This window comes from Lemur catta, chromosome 14 (genome assembly GCF_020740605.2).
Source record: "Lemur catta isolate mLemCat1 chromosome 14, mLemCat1.pri, whole genome shotgun sequence".
Taxonomy (NCBI): Eukaryota; Metazoa; Chordata; class Mammalia; order Primates; family Lemuridae; genus Lemur; species Lemur catta.
Genome location: NC_059141.1, coordinates 64481394 through 64500987, shown reverse-complemented (window position 1 = coordinate 64500987; position 19594 = coordinate 64481394). Strand labels below are relative to the sequence as shown.

The 19594-nt window shown below is 36.3% G+C and overlaps 1 protein-coding gene across 2 annotated transcripts in view; it reads right to left on the bottom strand.

The window, feature by feature from the left end:
* Positions 1-19594, bottom strand: part of PTPN20 (protein tyrosine phosphatase non-receptor type 20) — a 102429-nt gene that overhangs the window by 32121 nt on the left and 50714 nt on the right. For both annotated transcript variants that reach the window (XM_045567828.1, XM_045567827.1), the window contains 2 exons: positions 3597-3748; positions 2423-2513 (listed from right to left, as the gene is read on the bottom strand). In XM_045567828.1, the coding sequence (XP_045423784.1) occupies positions 2423-2513; positions 3597-3748 (243 nt within the window). The remainder of the gene's footprint in view (positions 1-2422; positions 2514-3596; positions 3749-19594) is intronic.

Sequence of the window (19594 nt, the reverse complement as noted above, 5' to 3'; positions counted from 1 at the left end):
TGTATCACTAAAACACAGCTACATGTTCTGCTGTGTGCAAAATCAGTAACAGGTGCTGTTAGCTATTGCCAACATATTTTTAAAGAAGTGACATGATTAGTCATTGATTATGATACATATCTGTTATTTACATAGTGACTTGTGGACTGAAGATCTAGCAGTGACATTCGTTATTTCATACAATTACTCAGTTAATACATCTGGGCAACTGAAATATAAATCATGTGGTTGTGGGACTGGTGTTATTTAATGAAACACAGTAACTGATATTTGTGCATATTGGGACTGTGCAAAGTGAAGACTGCCACTATTTGCACTGTCCAAAGACATATGAGTACATCCATTTAGCGTTCTCAGCATTTGAAGAGGAGGGCAAATAAATGATTTCCCTGAATTTCTTGATGTGAATCTTCAGGAAATTTTTCTATAAATTCCAGAAATGTGTGGTAAAGAAATCCAAGAAGCCTTCTATGATTGTCACTTAAGTAGGCTAATTTTCATATTAAATTACACTATATTATGAGGAAGATAAACCAGTGGGCCTTAAAATAGAATCAGGTTGAATTACAGTTTATTTTCTTTTAAGAAAAGCAGAAAAGTTTTTACATGATTTCCCTTAGTTTTAGTAATTTAACTTTACTTTTTTGCATCTTTTAATCTCTTCAGTTTTCACTCTTTTTTATACCTAGAATAAATCATTCAAGTCAGATTAAATGTTATGTGTGCCCTATATCCTAAAATGAACTTCTTATAATCCTGAGAGGCTCATTTTAAAGGTCTATTTGCTTTCAGTCTACTTGAGGGCCAACTGCACATGTAGGAATGGAAATTATGTAATTGGGACCTCTGACCTCTCAGAGTAGCACCAAATTGTTGGTATTACCTACTAAAATGTCTAATAGTGGTTCATTACCTTAATTTTAGAAGTATCCATCAACGTAATTCTACATGCTCTCCCCACAGAAGATAGCAGAATAAATTATTTTAACCATCCTGGGAAAGTATTCATCATATTTTATAATCATAAAATTATCTTAGATCTTAATGAACCAATTAAACATGAAAGTATTTACCTAATGAGAGCAGTCAATGTGTTCTACTCTGATTTTTATGATAACTACCTCAAATCTAGTGGGAGAAACAGGAAATAAAATAATTAAAATATAGTTTGGTAAGTGGGAGATGGTGGTCACAGATGCTATCTGACTATTAGAAAACCACCAGGCCTAGCTTTGGGGAAAACAGGGAAGGCACTGCCGAGATCGCTATGAAAGGCAGCAGGAATCACCTCAGCAAAAACGGAGAACAGATGGTTTGTGCAAGAACCACAGGTTCAAAGCCATGGATGCAAGGAAAAGAGAATCAATTGCAGAAATCAAAAGAAGTCCTATGGCAAACAGAGGAAAACTTCATAAGCCATGCTAAGGAACTTCACCATGACAGCAACAAAGCAGCAAGCAAGAGCTTTGAAAGGTAGCAAGATGTTCTGTTTTGCATTTTAGGAAAATCATCTCAGTAGCTGCTGTGAATGGATGGGAAAGGGAGGCAGCAGACAGAAGACAGAAACCAGCTGAGAAATGAAACGATCTCAGTCTCATCAGCAGTGAGGATCCAGAGATGGGAGAGGACTCTAGAGGTATTAATATGGTAGAATCAAAAGAATTTGCAACGACTTTTTGGATACTGCAGGTGACCCAAAGATTTCTGGCTTGAACAGCTAGGTGATCGTGTTAAAAAAAGATTTAGAATATAGGAGGAGGCTCAAGTTGGAGGAAGAGAAATGATAAACTTAGTTTGAAAAAATTTTGACTTTGAAAGGAATATGAGTCATGGAATAAGATTTCCTGCTAAAGATAAAACTGCATTGTTGTGTTTTGTTTCTGATCTGCAGACAACCTGAGATAGGCAAATCCCGTGAGTACCTGGGTGGGGAGGGCAGGGAAGCAGCGTGGAGGACTCTCTGAGGACAGTCAAAGGGCAGCCTCTGTTGGAGGGTGGATCGATAGCTTTATCGTCCAGGACAAAGGAGATACATAGCCCCATTGTATTTGTATGTCTAAATAAAATTGCCAGGGAAGGGGGTCAGGGCTTGGGGTACCAAAAGTGGTAGATGTCTCAGACTGTCGGACTTCATGTTCTGGGCAGTTCACAGTCTGACAAGTAGCAGTGCATGAGAACAACGCTGAAGCCCTGCTGGACGTGACCCTGTGGCAGTGGCTGGAGGAAATGCCAGAAGCAGAAGGCTTTACCCTCCCCATATCCTAGAATGGATCCTAAAATATGCCCAGGCCACCCCTGCCAGCTCCTACAGCTCTTCACCATGGTCACAGGCCAAAATGTCTTACGCAGAAAGCCATACAACTCTCTTTTTACCTTTCCCCAAATGTAAACAGAAAAATAATCAAAACCATTTTTAGCTTACATGGAAGAATATCTCGGTATCTGTTTTTCTCTTTGTTGCTTCGTTGATTCCCAAAGATGAACTCACCAGGCAGATTCTTAAATTCTAAATCCTTTAAAAGGTAAAAAATATAAGTCATGTATTTACAGTAACCAAAAAACAAAAGAACTCTGCCTTTGTTTAGGGCTCTTGATCCTTAAACCCCTACATGATGTGACTTGCTATTTAACGTATTGTATAAGTTAGAATCCCATGTAAAAAGTACTACATAAAATATCTCAAGTTTGAGACGCCAATCAATGAGTTTTATGATTAAAAAAATGTTAAACTCTCTGGAGATACTTTTCCACTTGAACTTCATTATTTTTTCTCTTTCATAAAAAAAAGGAAATATAAAATATTCACTTCTTAGAACCTACTCATAAATCAATCAATTTATAAACAAAGATAACAAAAAAGATAAATAAATAAACAGCCTCACAATTTACCCTTTACCCTTTGAAAAAAATATAGTTAGGACATCAAGAATTCTTCTTTTCAAAAAAATTTCTTTATCAAGTGTGAATTCAACAAACATTTATTGAGCATTCAGTATGTTCCAGATATTAGAATATGAAGATGAATAGAAAAATGGACTCATTCTTAAGAAGTGAACAGCATAGTTAGAGGACATGTAATCAAATAGCATGTGACCATTATACAGAGACACCAGTGTAAATTACAAGCACTTGATTGTACTTGAAGCCACATGAAGAAAAGCTCTAAAAAGGAAGCAGCACTTGAACTCAAAGAAATTAAGGTATTTATCCATATAATTAACTACCATGCAGTACTTAAAAAGAATGAGATACAGCCATATATGCTGGTAATACATTTGGAAATCATATCTTATGTGTAAAATTTTTTCAAGAGGGTAGAAGACTAAGTAAAGTACATGCCAACAATTTTTCTGGAAATTTATGTGACAAACTTAATAGCGGAAAGGGACCCAGGAAGTCAAGAGAGAGAGAGAGATTTTCTATCTATTTATACTCTTTTATGCTACTTGACTATTTTTTTTACCATGTACACCTATTACTTTAAAAAGCATACCTAATGTTGAAGGGGAGAGGAAGAGGAAGGGGCAGGGAACTCTCTGGTAATGATACAGAAAAAGAAATCATATATAGACTCTTGTTAAGACCAAAATATTTACCATAAACTCCTGGATGATACCATATTCTGCTACTTTTTTCTCAAGCATTTTCAAACAATCTTTGATGGCTGATTGCTCATGAAAATTGAATATTAATGGTCGAATCTGAGCCAATTGATCTAGCTCCCCTTCAGTAACAATTTTGTGTGTATCTAAGAAAGAGAAAAATTCACATCTATAGGTTACTTGTATGTATGTGAAGGGAGATTTTATTTTTTGTAACTGTTGTTTTCTCTTAAGTAAAGGCACAGCCATTTAAGGGTCAATAGAAGTTTATTTTTTCAGAGGTGAAGAGTCTATTACTTTGAAAGAGGCTGCCTTTGCTTTAGAAAAATCATGGCTATGTATGCTGAAATTACACAAAACCACTCACTGTTCTTGGAGAAAACTGTTCAGTGCTATTAATGTAACAGACACAGTAGATTGAAAAGTGTTCTATTTTATAATGTCAATTGGATATATGGATTGACAATTATGACAAGGCAAGAATGTACAAGATTTGGATTAGGAAAAAGAGAGAACTTTTGCACTCTCTGGGAACAAGTGTTTGGAAGTCCCTGGAGTCTGAGATGAGAGGATATAGGGAGTCCAACACACACCTTCCTCTAAAACAGACAAACACACACATGCATGCATACACACACATCCCAAGGATAGAGATGATTTATAGGATATAATGGCTATAATATGAATAATTATATATATGGACACTTATAACCAATAATAAGAGAGCGTATTCTATTTAATAGCATACATGAAATCTTTTTTTTTTTTTTAATGATGATCTTTAGGTCAAGTTGACAGTCTAGGTTCCAAATATCTGAAATTTTATACATCATGTCCACTGGCCAAAATGTAATAAATCTAAAAGTCACTAGTAAAAGAATGTTTTAAAATTTCAAAATTTTGAGGCAAAATGTTGAAGTGAAACCACTTCTCATAATCTCTTTGCAAAGCAAAAATCAGGTTACAAAAATCAAGTTAATACCAGCAAAAAATATATAAGAAGCAATTAAGCAAAAGAAAGATGGAAGTTTCTAAGAATCTGCACAGCACTGGGCAGTGCATCTCATGTTGGAACCCCACGGTATCCAGAAGCTCTTTGTAGAGGTAGGAGTGAGGGGCTGTTGGCAGGGAAAGAAATTCACAGAAATCCACAATTTCTCACAAATATCTCTAACCTTAGTATAAGAGGATGTCCAAGCAGCCCAGAAGGGGGGATAAAAATTCCCACAAGAGTAGCAGCCATTTTGATTATCATTTGACACCCAACACAAAAACCCTTACAGCTTCCCGTTGTGTTCTAGCTTTGCTGGAAAAAAAAGCTGCGAGAGCACAGAGAGGAAAGAAAAGGTGGAATGACTACAGTGGACACTGGCATTGACTCCCCAACACTGATTCTACTCTGATGGCTAGTTAAAGTCATTCATGATCATTCCACAATAAGATCTTTGCCAGTGAATAATTCAGAAGTAGCAGATGATTTGGTTCAAAGGAAAGCAAGGAGAAGTTTGTTCAGGGATTCTGGAATAGAGAAGCAAGCTTCTCTCATCCCCACCCCTCTGTCCAGACATAAACAAAAAAGCATAAGGCCCTAATATCACAGGCTGCCATCTTATGACAATACAAGGAAGGAGTTGACTATAGCAAATGTGAAAAACATAGAGAACCGAATTCCTGATGACATCAGCAGCTGATCAGATTGAACCTGGCATCCTTCCTACTTCTGGACTTACATTATGGAGGAAAATATATTTCTTCATCATTAATATGATTTTGAATTTGTTTTCTTTTTCTTGTAGCCTGGTCCAAGAATTTCAATCAAAGTATATAGGTCAGGCTTCAGCTATAGATAATGGCAACCATTCCAGCCCGTCTACAGAAAGGGATTTGATCTAGCTATGTGGTGCTGGCATCATAATTAGGCAGGCTTAAAAAGCAGGTGCTTTCCCCATTATGATGCATGAACAACAATGCAGAATAGTTTGCCAAAGAAAGTGCTGCCTTTTCCACAATGAGAAAACTGAGGACGCTGGAGATCATTGTTCTAACCACTGGCTCCAGGATGACACCACCTTAGCAACAATGGAGAAGTGAGAAAGCCACCACCACAACTGTTGACTCTAGTAATACAGCACTTCAGCTATAATGAGAACCAGGAATGCCATGTTTGCTATGGTGTGTACCAGCAAAACGGATGCCTTTCTACATATTTACATCTTGGCTAAGTGCACACGATTGGTCATGCCCATACCAACTACCAGGAAGTCTTGGAAATGTCATTTTTAGTTTTCCTGCCTGACTATAAAGAAAGGCATGCTAGGAGGAGGATGTGATTGATGTTGAGTTAGGGCATCTATATCTGCCCAACATTTCATCCACACCCTTTGAGCTTTGTGCTCCTTTCCCCCTACCCCTTTAGCACACTTGTCATTGTCCTCGGGAAAAATGCAGCCCTCAAAATGTACTTTATAATGCCAGATAATGAGATTCAAAAAAAATAGACTGGGAATCAGAAAGAAATAATTCATGCTCAATTAATAACATTAAAGAGATAGATAGAGCTATACATGTTCATGAACAAAATGGAAGTCAAACATGAGAGGCAGAAAAAAAATTAGTAATGCAATATAGTATGCAAAAAAATTAAAAGTCCATTAGGAAATGCAAGATAACCTACAAAAAGAAAATTCACTGTGTATGCAACATCTGTAGAAAAAATAAGAAAATAAATTATTTTAAATAAGAGCTCAGAAATGAGATGAGAATATAATAGAATGAAGTGAAAAAAAGTTTGAAGACCTAAGAAAATAAAATGAAAATTCAAAAGTACAGGATTATAGAACTAATTTATAATTAAATCAAACATTGTAAGAAATAAAATAGTTGAAAATAAGTTACTGACATAGGACAAAGGCATGTGTACATAAATTAGTGAAGAGAAGAAAGGTAAAGAACAATGAAAAGATAATGCCGTGAGGACCTCATCAGAAGCTGAGGAGAAAAACTGGAGACAGGGTGAGGAACTTAAATCCTCCCGTATGATGCATACTTGGGGAGGGGAGGGGTGGCTTCTGCAGGAAAGGCACAAAACCCACCCAGGATCCTTTCCCCCATCCCCCTAATGGAACAAAACATAAGATACTGGGGTAAAGTATCCAACACTGTCACCTTCATAGCACAGGTGAAGGCCCACTAACACTGGGGGCAGAGAAGGGGAAAAGCATCCTGGACCCAGTCTGTAAGATACTCTCTACCCCTGAAGAATGGAACTGCCTGAGGCCCAGGGACACTGCAGGCTGCACAAGGCTGAGGCTGAACAAGGACCTGAGAGAGTATCACCCCCAACCAGGTTGGCAACAAGGGAATTACAAGTAAGAGCACTCTACTGCTGGGAAGTAGATAGGATCCTAGAGAGGAGCCTCTTGTGAGGTGCAAGTACAGTGGGAAGACCTGAAGCAGAGGAGGAACAGACCGATGTGAATCCTCCAGCAAACCAATCTCATTCTACACTCAAGGTAACACTAGAGGAATCTGAAGCTGGTGGTGCACTAAGAGTAACCACAGAAACATCAAACCCCAAACCCTGCTCAGTTACTGACTAAAGTGACTCAGCTCCTCACACTGAAGGCCTACCTAGGAAAGAGCATATCCATTCCTACATGCCTCAGATTCCAGAACATAAGATGAAATATACTACAGCAGTTCTCCCTTATCCACACGGGGTATATTCCAAGACCCCCAGTGGACGCCTGGAACTGCAGAGAGTATAGCTGATTGCTGTCAATTGAAACATTTCTATTCATGTATTCCACCCATCAATTCAGTGTTTTTTCCATCTTAACTAAGCACTTATACACGGTGGCCATACCTTTTTCAGCTGAGTTGCAACAGCAAAACAAGCGTAGATTTCTTTTTCCTTCTTCACAATTTCACAGATAGAAGACTTGTTCTTACTGCAGATCTTAGCACCTTCAACATACAATCTTTTCTTTCCTTTATTAAGAACTTTTACCTTTTCATTTAAAGAAAGCACTTAATGTCTTCTCTTTGGCATATCCAATTTTCCAGCATCACTATTTTTGTGCTTTGGGGACATTATTAAGTAAAATAAGGGTTACTTGAACACAAGCAATGCAATACCATGACAGTAGATCTGACAACCATGAAAGCTACCTACTGACTAAGGGGCAGGTAGCACATACGGCATGGATATGCTGGGAGAAAAGATAATTCACATCCTGGGCAGGATGGACTGGGATGGTGCCAGAGTTCATCATCCTACTCAGAAGAACATATAATTTAACACTTATGAATTGCTTACTCCTGGAATTTTCCATTTAATATTTTTGGACTACCTTGACTGTGGGTAACTGAAACTGCAGAGAGTGAAAACACAAATAAACGAGAACTACATACAGTATTTTACTTCAGTCTCTAGACTACATGATATCCAGTTTTCAACAAAAAAATTATATAGCACACAGAGAAGAAAAAAGATTGTCAAGAGATAAAGCAATCAACAGAACCAGAAAGAGATATAACATAAATGTTAAAAATGTCAGGTGATAGATTTAAAATACTGATAATCAAGTTGTTAAAAGTTAGTGGGAAAAGTGGATAAAATGTATGAACAAATGGGGAATTTCATCAGAGATACGGAAGTCTTAAGAAAGAACCAAGCAGAAATGAATAAAACAAAAAATACTGTAAGAAATAAAGCATGCCAATTGATGGGTTCATCAGCAGACTTGACACAGGCAAGGGAAGAATCGGTGAACTACAAAGTAGGTCAAGAGGAATTATCCAAATTAAAACACAGAGAAACAAGCTGAGTTGGGGGAGAAGAGACCATCCAAGAGCTATAGGCCAATATCAAATAGACTAATACACCTATAAATGGAATCCCAAAATAAAAGAGAATTGAGCAGAATATTTAAAAAGATAATGATTGGGAATTTTCCAAAATAAAGACATGAAGCCTTAGATCCAAGAGCACATCAAAAATAATATAAGCCAGAAGATACTTACGTGACATTTTTAAAGTACTCAAAGGAAAATGCCATATGAAAAAAATAAAGATCTCAATAAAGGTAAATACATGAGTAATTATAAAAGTTGGTATTATTGTAACAGTGGTATGCAACTTCACTTTTCTATTGATTTAAGAGACTAATACGTTTTTCTAAATCATTAATCTAAAAGCTAATTATAGTTTTAGTATTATAACTTTGGTTTATAACTCCACATTTTGTTTTCTACACAAGAAATTAAAGCATCAAAAAATATTAGTTTATGTTTTGGGCCATACAATGTATAAAGTTGTAATCTTGTGACATTAATGAATGAAAAGGGTGAGGATGGAGCTTTCAAAGGACCATAGTTTGAGTATCTTAATGAATTAAGATGGTACATAAGAGTGTTACACCTTTAGGATGTTAAATATAATACTCATGGTAATCAGAAAGAAAATAGCTAAAGAATATACACAAAGCAATATAAAAAGATTTTATTAATATCTATTTCACTACAAAAATCAGCTAAACACAAAAGAATATGGTAATGTAAACAACAAGGGACAAAAGAGCCACAAAGCATATAAAAAACAAACAGCAAAATGACAGAAATAAGTCCCTCCTTATAAGTAATATTACTTATCTTTATTATTTTTTTTTAGAGACAGAATCTTGCTATGTCTCAGCAAGGCTGGAGTGCAGTGGGGCAATCAAGCTCACCGCAGCCTCAAACTCCTGAGCCCAAGTGATCCTTTTACTTCAGCCTCCTGAGTAGCTAGGACTACAAATGTGTACCACCACATCCAGCTAACTTTCTTAAGTTTCTTATAGAGACAAGTTCTCGCCATGTTGCCCAGGCTGGTCTCGAACTCCTGGTCTCAAACAATGATTCCGCCTCGGCCTCCCAAAGTGCTAGGATTGCAGGTGTGAACTGCCACCTCTGAGCAGTAATTACTTTAAATGTAAACAGATTAAACTCTGCAATCAAAAAACAGAGATTGGCAGAATGGATCTAAAAAAAAAAAAACATGATCCAACTATGTATATTGTCTACAAAAGACTGATTTTAAAGACACAAATAGGTTAAAAATAAAAGGATGAAAAAGGATATTCCATGCAAATAGTGAACCAAAACAGCAGAAGTAGCCATACTAATATCAGACAAAATAGACCTTAAATCAAAAAAGGTGATAAGTGGCAAAGGATATATTAATAAAAGGTTCAATACAGCAAGAACACATAACAATGATAAACATATATGCATCTAATAACAGACCATCAAAAATATGAAGCAAAAATGGACAGAATTGAAGGAACAAATATACAGTTCTACCAAAATAACTGGAGACATCAATACCCCATTTTTAATAATGGACAGAACAACCAGACAGAAGATAAGTAAGGAAAGAGAGGGCTTGAACAATACAATAAATCAAGTAGATTTAACAGACATATACAGAACACTCTATGCAAGAACAGAATACATATTCTTCTTAAGTACCCATGGGATATTTTCCAGGATAGATCATACATTAGGCCACAGATTAATTATCAATATATTTTTAAGATTGATGTCTTCTCCAAACACAAAGGGATGAAGTTAGAAATCAATAACAAAAGAAAAACTGAAAAATTAATAAATATGTAGAAATTAAATAACACACTCTTAAACAACCAATAGATCAGAGTAGAAATCACAAGGTAAATTAAAAACACTTGGAAATGAATGAAAACTAGATCACAACGTATCAAAACTTATGGGATACTGCAAAAGCAGGTCTAAAGGGGAAATTTTCAGCTATAGATCCTTACATGAAAAAGCAAGAAAGACCTCAAATCAACAAACTAACTTTACAACTTAAATCACTAGAAAAAGAAGAGCAAACTAAATCTAAAGCTAATAGAAGAAGGGAAATAATAAAGATCAGAGCAAAGATAAACAAAATATAAATAGAAAAATAATACAGAAAAATCAATGAAACCAAAAGATGTTTCCTCAAAAAGATCAACAAAATGACAACATTTTAGTGAGATGGACTAAGAAAAAAACAAGACTCAAATTACTAAAATCATAAATAAAAATGGGGACATTACTACCAACTCTAAAGAAATAAAAGAGATGATTATAAAGTATTATGAGCAATTGTAAGCAAAAAAAAAAAGGATAGCTTATCTGAAATGGAAAAATCAGCAGAAACACAAAACCTACCAAAATCAAACCACAAATAAATAGAAAATTTGAATAGACCTATGACTAGTGAGCAGATTGAATCAGTAATTAAACATCTCCCAATAAAGTAAAGCCCTGGACCTGATGGCTTAACTGTTAAATTCTACCAGACATTTGAAGAACTAACACCAATCCTTTTCAAACTGTTCCAGAAAATTAAAGAGGAGGGAATACTTTGTAACTCATTTTATTAGACCAATATCATCCTGATATCAAAGCCAGACAATGATACCACAAGAAAAGGAAACTATAGGCCAACATCCTTAACGAACATTATATAAAAATCTTCAATGAAGTACCAACAAATCAAATACCCAGCAGCATATTAAAAAGATTATATAGCATGACCAAGTGGGATTTATTCCTGGAATGCAAGGATGGTTCAACACAAAAAAATTGATCAACGGAATACAATACATTAACAGGGAATGAAGGGGAAAATTTCAATGGGTACAGAAAAAGCACTTGAAAAAATTCAACACCCTTTCATGATAAAAAAGAAAAATATTCAACAAACAAGGAGCAGAAAAAACTACTTCAACACAATAAAAGCCATATATGAAAAACTCACAGCAAACACCATCATACCCAAGGGTGAAAATCAAAAAGTTTGCTTCTAAGATCAGAAACAAGGTGAGGATGCCTCTTCCGTTACTTCTGTTCAACACAGTACTGGAAATGCTAGTCAGGGCAATTAAGAAGAAAAAAAATAAAAGGCATACAAATTGGAAAGCAAAAAGTAAAATTATTTCTGTTTGCAGATAATATGTTCTTATATAAAGAAAATCCTAAAGATTCCCTATACACAGAAAAAAAGAAACTGTTAACACTAATAAATAAATTCAGTAAAGTAGGAAGGCACAAAGTCACACACAAAAATCATTTGCATTTATATACACTAATTTGAACAATCTGAAAACAAAATTAAGAAAATTCCACTTACAATAGCACAAAAAAGAATAAAATATTTTGGAATTAACTTAATTAAAGGGGTGAAAGACTTGTACAATGAAAACAACAAAACATTGCTGAAAGAAATAAAAGATACCTCATGTTCATGGACTGAAAGACTTAATATCATAAAAATATCAACACTACTCCAAACAATCTATAGATTCAAAGCAATCTTATCAAAGTACCACTGACTCCTTTTGCAGAAACAGAAAAACTCATCCTAAAATTCGCATAGAATTTCAAGGGATCTCAAAAAGCCAAAACAATACTTAAAAAGAAGAAAAAAAGAAGACTCACACTTTCTGATTTCAAAATTTAGTACAAAGCTACAGTAATAAAAGCAGTATGGTACTGGTATAGAGGGATATAGACCAATGGAAAAGAACAAAGTCCAGAAATAAACCCTTACATACATGGTTTATTCTGATTTTCTTAGTTTTTCCTTTTTTTTTTTTTTTTCTGTTTCAGGATCTTATCTAAGATAACACATTACATTTACTTGTCAATGTCTCCTTGGGCTCCTATTGGCTGTCAAAGTTTCTCAGACTTGTCTTGTTTTTGATGATCTTGACAGTTTTGAAGAGTACTGGCCAGGTACATTCTTCAATGCCCCTCTATTGGAATTTGTCTAATTTTTTTCTGATTATTTGTCTGGGGTTATGGATTTTGGGGAAGAAGATCACAAAGGAAAAGTGCCATATTCACCGTATCATCTCAAGGGTATATCCTATTAACATGATTTATGACAATTGATATTGACCTTGATCACCTGGCTGCTGTGGTGTTTGTCAGGTTTTTCTACTATACAGTTACTCTTTGTATTTCCCTTGCCATACTGTACTTTTTGGAAGAAAGTCACTACATGTGGCCCATACTTAAGGGGTGGGGGATGATGCTCCACCTCCTTTAGAGTGGAATGTCAACAAAATTTATTTGGAATTCTTCTGTATGGGAGATTTGTCTTTTCTCTCCCATGTATTAAGATATTCTTTTTTTTTATGTCAACATATTAAGGGGGTACATAAGTTTAGGTTACATATATTGCCCTTGCCCCCGCTCCCCCCCAAATCACAGCTTCAAGCGTGTCCATCCCCTAGACAGTGTGCATCGCACTCGTTATGTATGTATACACCCATCCCCTCCCCCCCAACATCTGCCCGATACCCGATTAATGTTATTCCTGAATGTGCTCTTAGGTGATGATCAGTGAAACCAATTTGATGGTGAGTACATGTGGTGCTTATTGTTTCATTCGTGGGTACTTCACTTAGTAGAATGGGTTCCAGCTCTATCCAGGAAAATACAAGAGGTGCTATATCACTATTGTTTCTTATAGCTGAGTAGTACTCCATGGTATACATATACCACATTTTATTAATCCAATCATCATTTATTTATATCAGTATGGAATCATGAATGATTATTTTATACTTTGTGTTATAATCTAATGCTACATTACATCATTGCTCAAACTGTTCCACCCTTTGTCACTAGGAATAAGAAAACATTTTGAATTGAAGTAAAATAAAAATACATCACAATTTGTAGGATGCAACTAAAGCATTACTTACAGGAATATTTGCTGTATTAAATACTTATAGTACAGTTGTCCCTCTGCATCTGCAGGAATTAGTTTCAGGACCATCCCTTCTTGGATATCAAAATCCATGGATGCCCAAGTACTTTATATAAAATAGAATAGTATTTGCATATAACTTAGACATATCCTCCCATATACTTTAAATAATCTCTAGACTATCTATAATAACTAACATAATATTTTATAAATGCTAAATGAATAGTTGCTATATTATATTTTTTAATTTGTATTATTTCTTATTGTTTTTTTTCAAACATTTTTGATCCACTGTGGAACCTGAGGATACGAAGGGCTAACTTTATTAGAAAATTCTTATCAATGATCAAAGCTTCCACCTTAATAAATTAAGAAAAGCAAATAAAACTCAAAGCAAGAAGAAGGAAGAAAATAATAAAGATTAAGAGCAGAAATCAATGAGATTAAAAACAATGAGAAAATAAATGAAACTAAAAGCTAGTTCTTGGAAAAGATAAATAAAATTCATAAAGTCTTTAGCCAAACTGATCAAGAAAAAAAGAAAGAAGACATATTTTCCCAAATCAAGAATAAAAGAGAGGCAATCCATTAAGATATTACAGGCATTAAAGAGTTAATGAGAGAATATTATGAACTCTAGTACCATAAATTAGATAACTTACATGAATGGGACAAACTCATTGAAATATACAAACTGCCAAAGTTCATTAAAAAAGAAAGAGATAACATAAATAGTCCTATATCAATTAAACAGATTCAATATTGTTTAGGGCTGAATTATTTTCCCCTCAAAAATTCATATGTTGAAGTCCTAACTCTCATTAATGTGACTGTATTTGGAGACGGGATCTATAAAGAGTTGATTAAGTTAAAATAAGGTCATTAGGGAATGTGAATCAGTAGGAAAAGAAAAAATATCACTCAAAGACAAAAAAAGACTTTATATCCTCTTCTGGGGAAGAGGAGAGAATATGTTTTCAGTTGTACACAATATAGTTGTATTATTGTATTTGGAGATTAAATATGGTTTAAAGAGATGTATATGGGTGCCGAGCTAACAAAGCTTAGACTGTGATAGCTCTGTAATATGTCATCATGCCCAAGCTGGCCTACTTTCCCCAGAATTCTGTTTCCTGAATGTTCCCAGTTAATATGGGCTACAAGAGAGGTTCTCACGTGAGATCTGGAAGGTGAATGTGAAGCAGCAGCCATTGTGTGCTCACGAGCACCGTCGCTGATCTCCTCACTCACCTTGATCTTTACTTGGAGGGAAGAGCTTAAATATCACAAAAATGCCAATCTTTCCCAAATAAATATAAATGGCATGCCATTCTATCTGAATTTCAAAGGTGTTTACACAGGAATGAACAAAATAATTTAAAATTCTGTATGTAGCAATAACTCTCTCAAATAGCCTACAAAATTTATTTTTAAAAAATTAACAGGAGAGACTCCCTTTCCAGATATTATTTAAAACTACTGTAATCAAAACAAAGCAATATGTCCACAGGAGCAAAACAGTCAATTAGTTAAAAAGTTTAAAGACTAGGAAAGGATCTAAACATTTCTGGAAACTTAATATGCTATAAAAGTATATTTAAATTCAGTTGGGAGATGTGGTTTATTTAGCGAATGGTGCTGTCTACTCATATGAAAGAAAATAGTTTTCTATACCCCTACCATATTTAACAATAAACTGCAGATCAATTAGTGATTTAGCAAAATGAATAAATGAATAAAAATTCTAGAAAAAATTTAGGAGAATATTTATATCTTCTTCCTGTAAAAAAAATAACCTTCATAAACATTCTAGAAATTGAGAATGTTTATGAAGGTCTCCCTTCTTAAAGGATGGGGGTGGGTGTGAGAATTTATAATACATTTGTCAGATAGACAAAGGACTAATATTTCCAACATGTGAAAAGTTCCTACAAATTAATTTAAAAAACATTTAAATGGACAAAGCATATAAATATGCAAATCCAAGAAGAAGTTAATAAATATACTAGTTAAGATACTTGATCTTACTAACAATCAGGATAATAAAAATTAGAATAACAGGGAGTTGCTATTTTTCATACATCAGACTGGCAAAAATTAGAAAAAGGGTTATCTATTGATAACAAGAATGTAGGAATATTGAACTTCCAAATAGTTCAGAGTCACAAAAAATTGCTTTAACCTTTGCAAAGGAATCTCATATTGTTCATTAAAATATAAAATGAACATGCACTTTGACTTAGCAATCCTACTTTAGGGAATCTAACCAAAATACAAGCAACAGTACATGGGAAATATGTATAAGAATATCTATTGCAGAAAAAGTCAGCTGGATAATGGGTGAATATATTATGATATTTCCTTATAATAGAATATTAGACAGTTATTAACATTATGTTAGACTATCCATTCACCTACGTACATGATAAAGTTTAAGTTTAAAAAAAAATAAGGTTAGAGTTGCAGCCCAGGTATGGATTGCAGGGAGAGACAGCAGAGACATTCAGGGACCCAACCAAGAAAAACAGTGAAGCTGGGAGAAAGGAAGACAGAGAAGAGAGGGGAGCAGCATGGACCAAACCCGAGCAGCTCGGGGAGCCCAGGAAATGGTAAGGGGAGCTTCCCCTCCCCCACCTAGTTACCTTCAGTGGAAAGCGGGACACAGAACATACTGGGGGCGCTTCTACCCTCCAGGAGCCCAGGCACAGTGGCTAAATAGGAACAGTGGGGTGAACCAGCAACCCCCAGGAGTTCAGGTGTTAAAAAGGGACACTCCACAAGAAAGTGCCACAAGAGACCAGAGTGCCAGCTTTCTTACACCTGGACACTTCCTCCTCCGCACCTCCTCCAGTCACTGTATCAGAGAAAGTAATTTTGGCCTGGGCTAGCTGGTAGCAGCAACCCCCGGCCCCCAACCATTGCAACCACGAGAATAGTCTGAATCAGAAAGCACACCAACAGCTGCTTCTCTAGGACAGGTGCGCATTCCTGGCTGAGTCTACCACTGAGAGTGGTGCTGCTACAATTTGTGACCTTCCTGCCCACTGGCATTTTGCAGGATCATGTGCTGGCAGCTTGGATAGTCGGGCTGGACCTGGTGTCCCCGGAAACAAGAGCGGTGCAGGGGGAGGCAGGGGAGAGATCTCGGTCCTGGATTTGAGTGCCAAGGAAGCCCTCATGGACACAGCCAATGGAGGAGTTTAAAAGGGCGCTGAGGAATGGTGATCTGCGAACACGCCCATCCTCCACCCCTACTGGAGAACTGCCACATTGAACAGGGACACGGCATTCAGAGTGAATTAGTCTAGTTCCTGGTTCTCATGACAACCGAATGCCCCTGCATGCTGGCAAAACAGGAGCAGGGACCCCCTCCCCCTCCCCCACTCATTACAATAGGAAGTGCAGCTTGAGCCAAGAAATTCCACAGCAGCCACTTATCCCTTGTGGAAACGTACCCCTGGCAGAGGCCCCTGCAGACAGAGAGACCTGCCTCTCTCCCTTTGGGGTCTCTTGGTGGAACAGGAGTGCATAACTGGGGACTCCCCCTACCTGACAGCACCTTGTGGAGACGCACACTAGTGGGTCAGACACAGGGACTGAGGGGTAGTTTCAGGGCAGGTCTTGGGCAGTGAGGGAACTCACACAGACTCTTCTGATGGGAGGGTGCTGTGGACTTTTAAGAAGTGAATAGAGAGGGTGCTCACCCCACCCTGCAGAGAAACGATGCTAGTGGATAGGGTGGAAAGAGCAGAGTTCAGGGCCTTAGCACACAAGTGTTTAGGCCCCTCCCTCAGGACCAGATGGTTTCACAGCCAAATTTTACCAGACCTACAAAGAACAGGTACCTATACTGCAGAAATTATTTCATAAACTTGAGAAGGAAGGAATCCTCCCCAACTTGTTCTATGAAGCCAATATCACCTTGATACCAAAGCCAGGAAAGGACACAAAAAAAAAACTACAGACCAAAATCACTTATTAATATAGATGCAAAAATTCTCAATAAAATCCTAGCAAACTGAACTCAAAAAAAGGGACACTCCAGGAGCCCAGGCACAGTGGCTAAATAGGAATAGCGGGGTGAACCAGCAACCCCCAGGAGTTCAGGTGTTTCCACCCTATCTACTAGCATAGTTTGATGTGCAGCTGCACATCAAAAAAATAATCCATCATGACCAGGTGGGCTTCATCCCAGAGATGCAAGGATGGTTCAACATACACAAATCTACAAATGTGATTCACCACATAAATAGAAGCAAAAACAAAGACCATATGATCCTCTCAATAGATGCAGAAAAAGCATTTGACAAAATTCAGCATCCCTTTATGATAAGAACTCTTAACAAAATAGGCATAGATGGAACATACCTCAAAATTATAAAAGGCATATATGACAAACCCACAGTCAGCATCATACTGAACAGGGAAAAATAGAAAGCATCCCTGCTTATAACTGGAACCAGACAAGGTTGCCCACTGTCACCACTTCTGTTCAAAATAGTGCTGCAAGTCCTAGCCAGAGCAATCAGACAAGAGAAGGAAATCAAGTGTATTCAAATGTGCAAAGAAGAGGTCAATCTATCGCTCTTTGCTGATGATATAATCTTACATCTAGAAAACCCCAAAGATTCTGCCAAGAAACTCCTGGAATTAATAAATAAATTCAGCAAAGTCTCAGGTTACAAAATCAATGTGCACAAATCAGTAGCATTTCTTTACACAAACAACAGTCAAGCTGAGACTCAAATCAAAGACTCAATAGCAATGAAGAAAATCAAATACCTAGGAATATATTTAACCAAGGAGGGGAAAGACCTCTATAAGGAGAACTATGAAACACTGAGGAAGGAAATCACAGAGGATGTAAAGAAATGGAAAAACATATCACGTTCATGGATTTGCAGAATCAACATCATTAAAATGTCTGTACTACCCAAAGTGATTTACAGATTCAATGCAATCCCCATTAAAATACCAATGTCATTTTTCACAGACCTAGAAAAAAATAAGTCTATACTTCATATGGAACCAGAAAAGACCCAGGAATGGCCAAAACAAACTTAAACAAAAAGAACAAATTTGGAGGAATCACTTTACCAGACTTCAAACTACACTACAAGGCCATAGTAACCAAAACAGCCTGGTACTGACACAAGAAAAGAGACTTAGACCAATGGATCAGAACAGAGAACCCAGATATAACACCATCCTCATATTGCCATCTGATCTTTGACAAAACAAACAAAAACATACACTAGGGAAAAGAATTCCTACTCAATAAATGGTGCTGGGAAAATTGGATAGACACATGTAGAAGGCTGTCTGAAACAGGATCTGCACCTCTCACCACTCATAAAAATTAATTCATGATGGATAACAGACTTAAAACTAAGACATGGAACTATAAGAATTCTAGAAGAAAATGTGGGATAAACTCTAATAGATAACAGCCTAGGCAAACAATTTATGAAGAAGACCCCAAAAGCAATCACAGCAACAACAAAAATAAATAAATGGGACCTGATCAAATTAAAAAGCTTCTGCACACCCAAGGAGACAATCAATAGAGCAAACAGACAACCTACAGAATGGGAGAAAATATCCACATGCTATACATCGGATAAAGGGCTGATAACCAGAATTTTACAAAAAACTCAAGCACATCAGCAAGAAATAATCAAACAACCCCATTAAAAAGTGGGCAAAAGCTATGAATGGAAACTTTTCAAAAGAAGATAGACTAGACTAATGGCCTAGTTTCATAAGCATACGAAAAAATGCTCAACATCTCTAATCATCAGGGAAATGCAAATCAAAACCACAGTGAGATATCACCTAACACCAGTGAGAATAGCTTTTATCAAAAAGTCCAAAAGAATAGATGCTGGCATGGATGCAGAGAGAAAGGTACACTTATATGCTGTTGGTGGGACTGCAAACTGGTATAATCTCTATGGAAAGTAGTATGGAGATACCTCAAAGAACTAAAAGTAGACCTATGATTTCATCCAGCAATCCCCATTATTGGGTATTTACCCAAAGGAAAAAATCATTTTATAAAAAAGATACTTGTACTTGAATGTTTATAGCAGGACAATTAGCAATTGCAAAGAGCCCAAGCGCCCATCAATACATGAGTGGATTAATAAAATGTGGTATACGTATACCATGGAGTACTAATCAGCCATAAAAAATAGTGAACTAATACCTTTTGTAACAACCT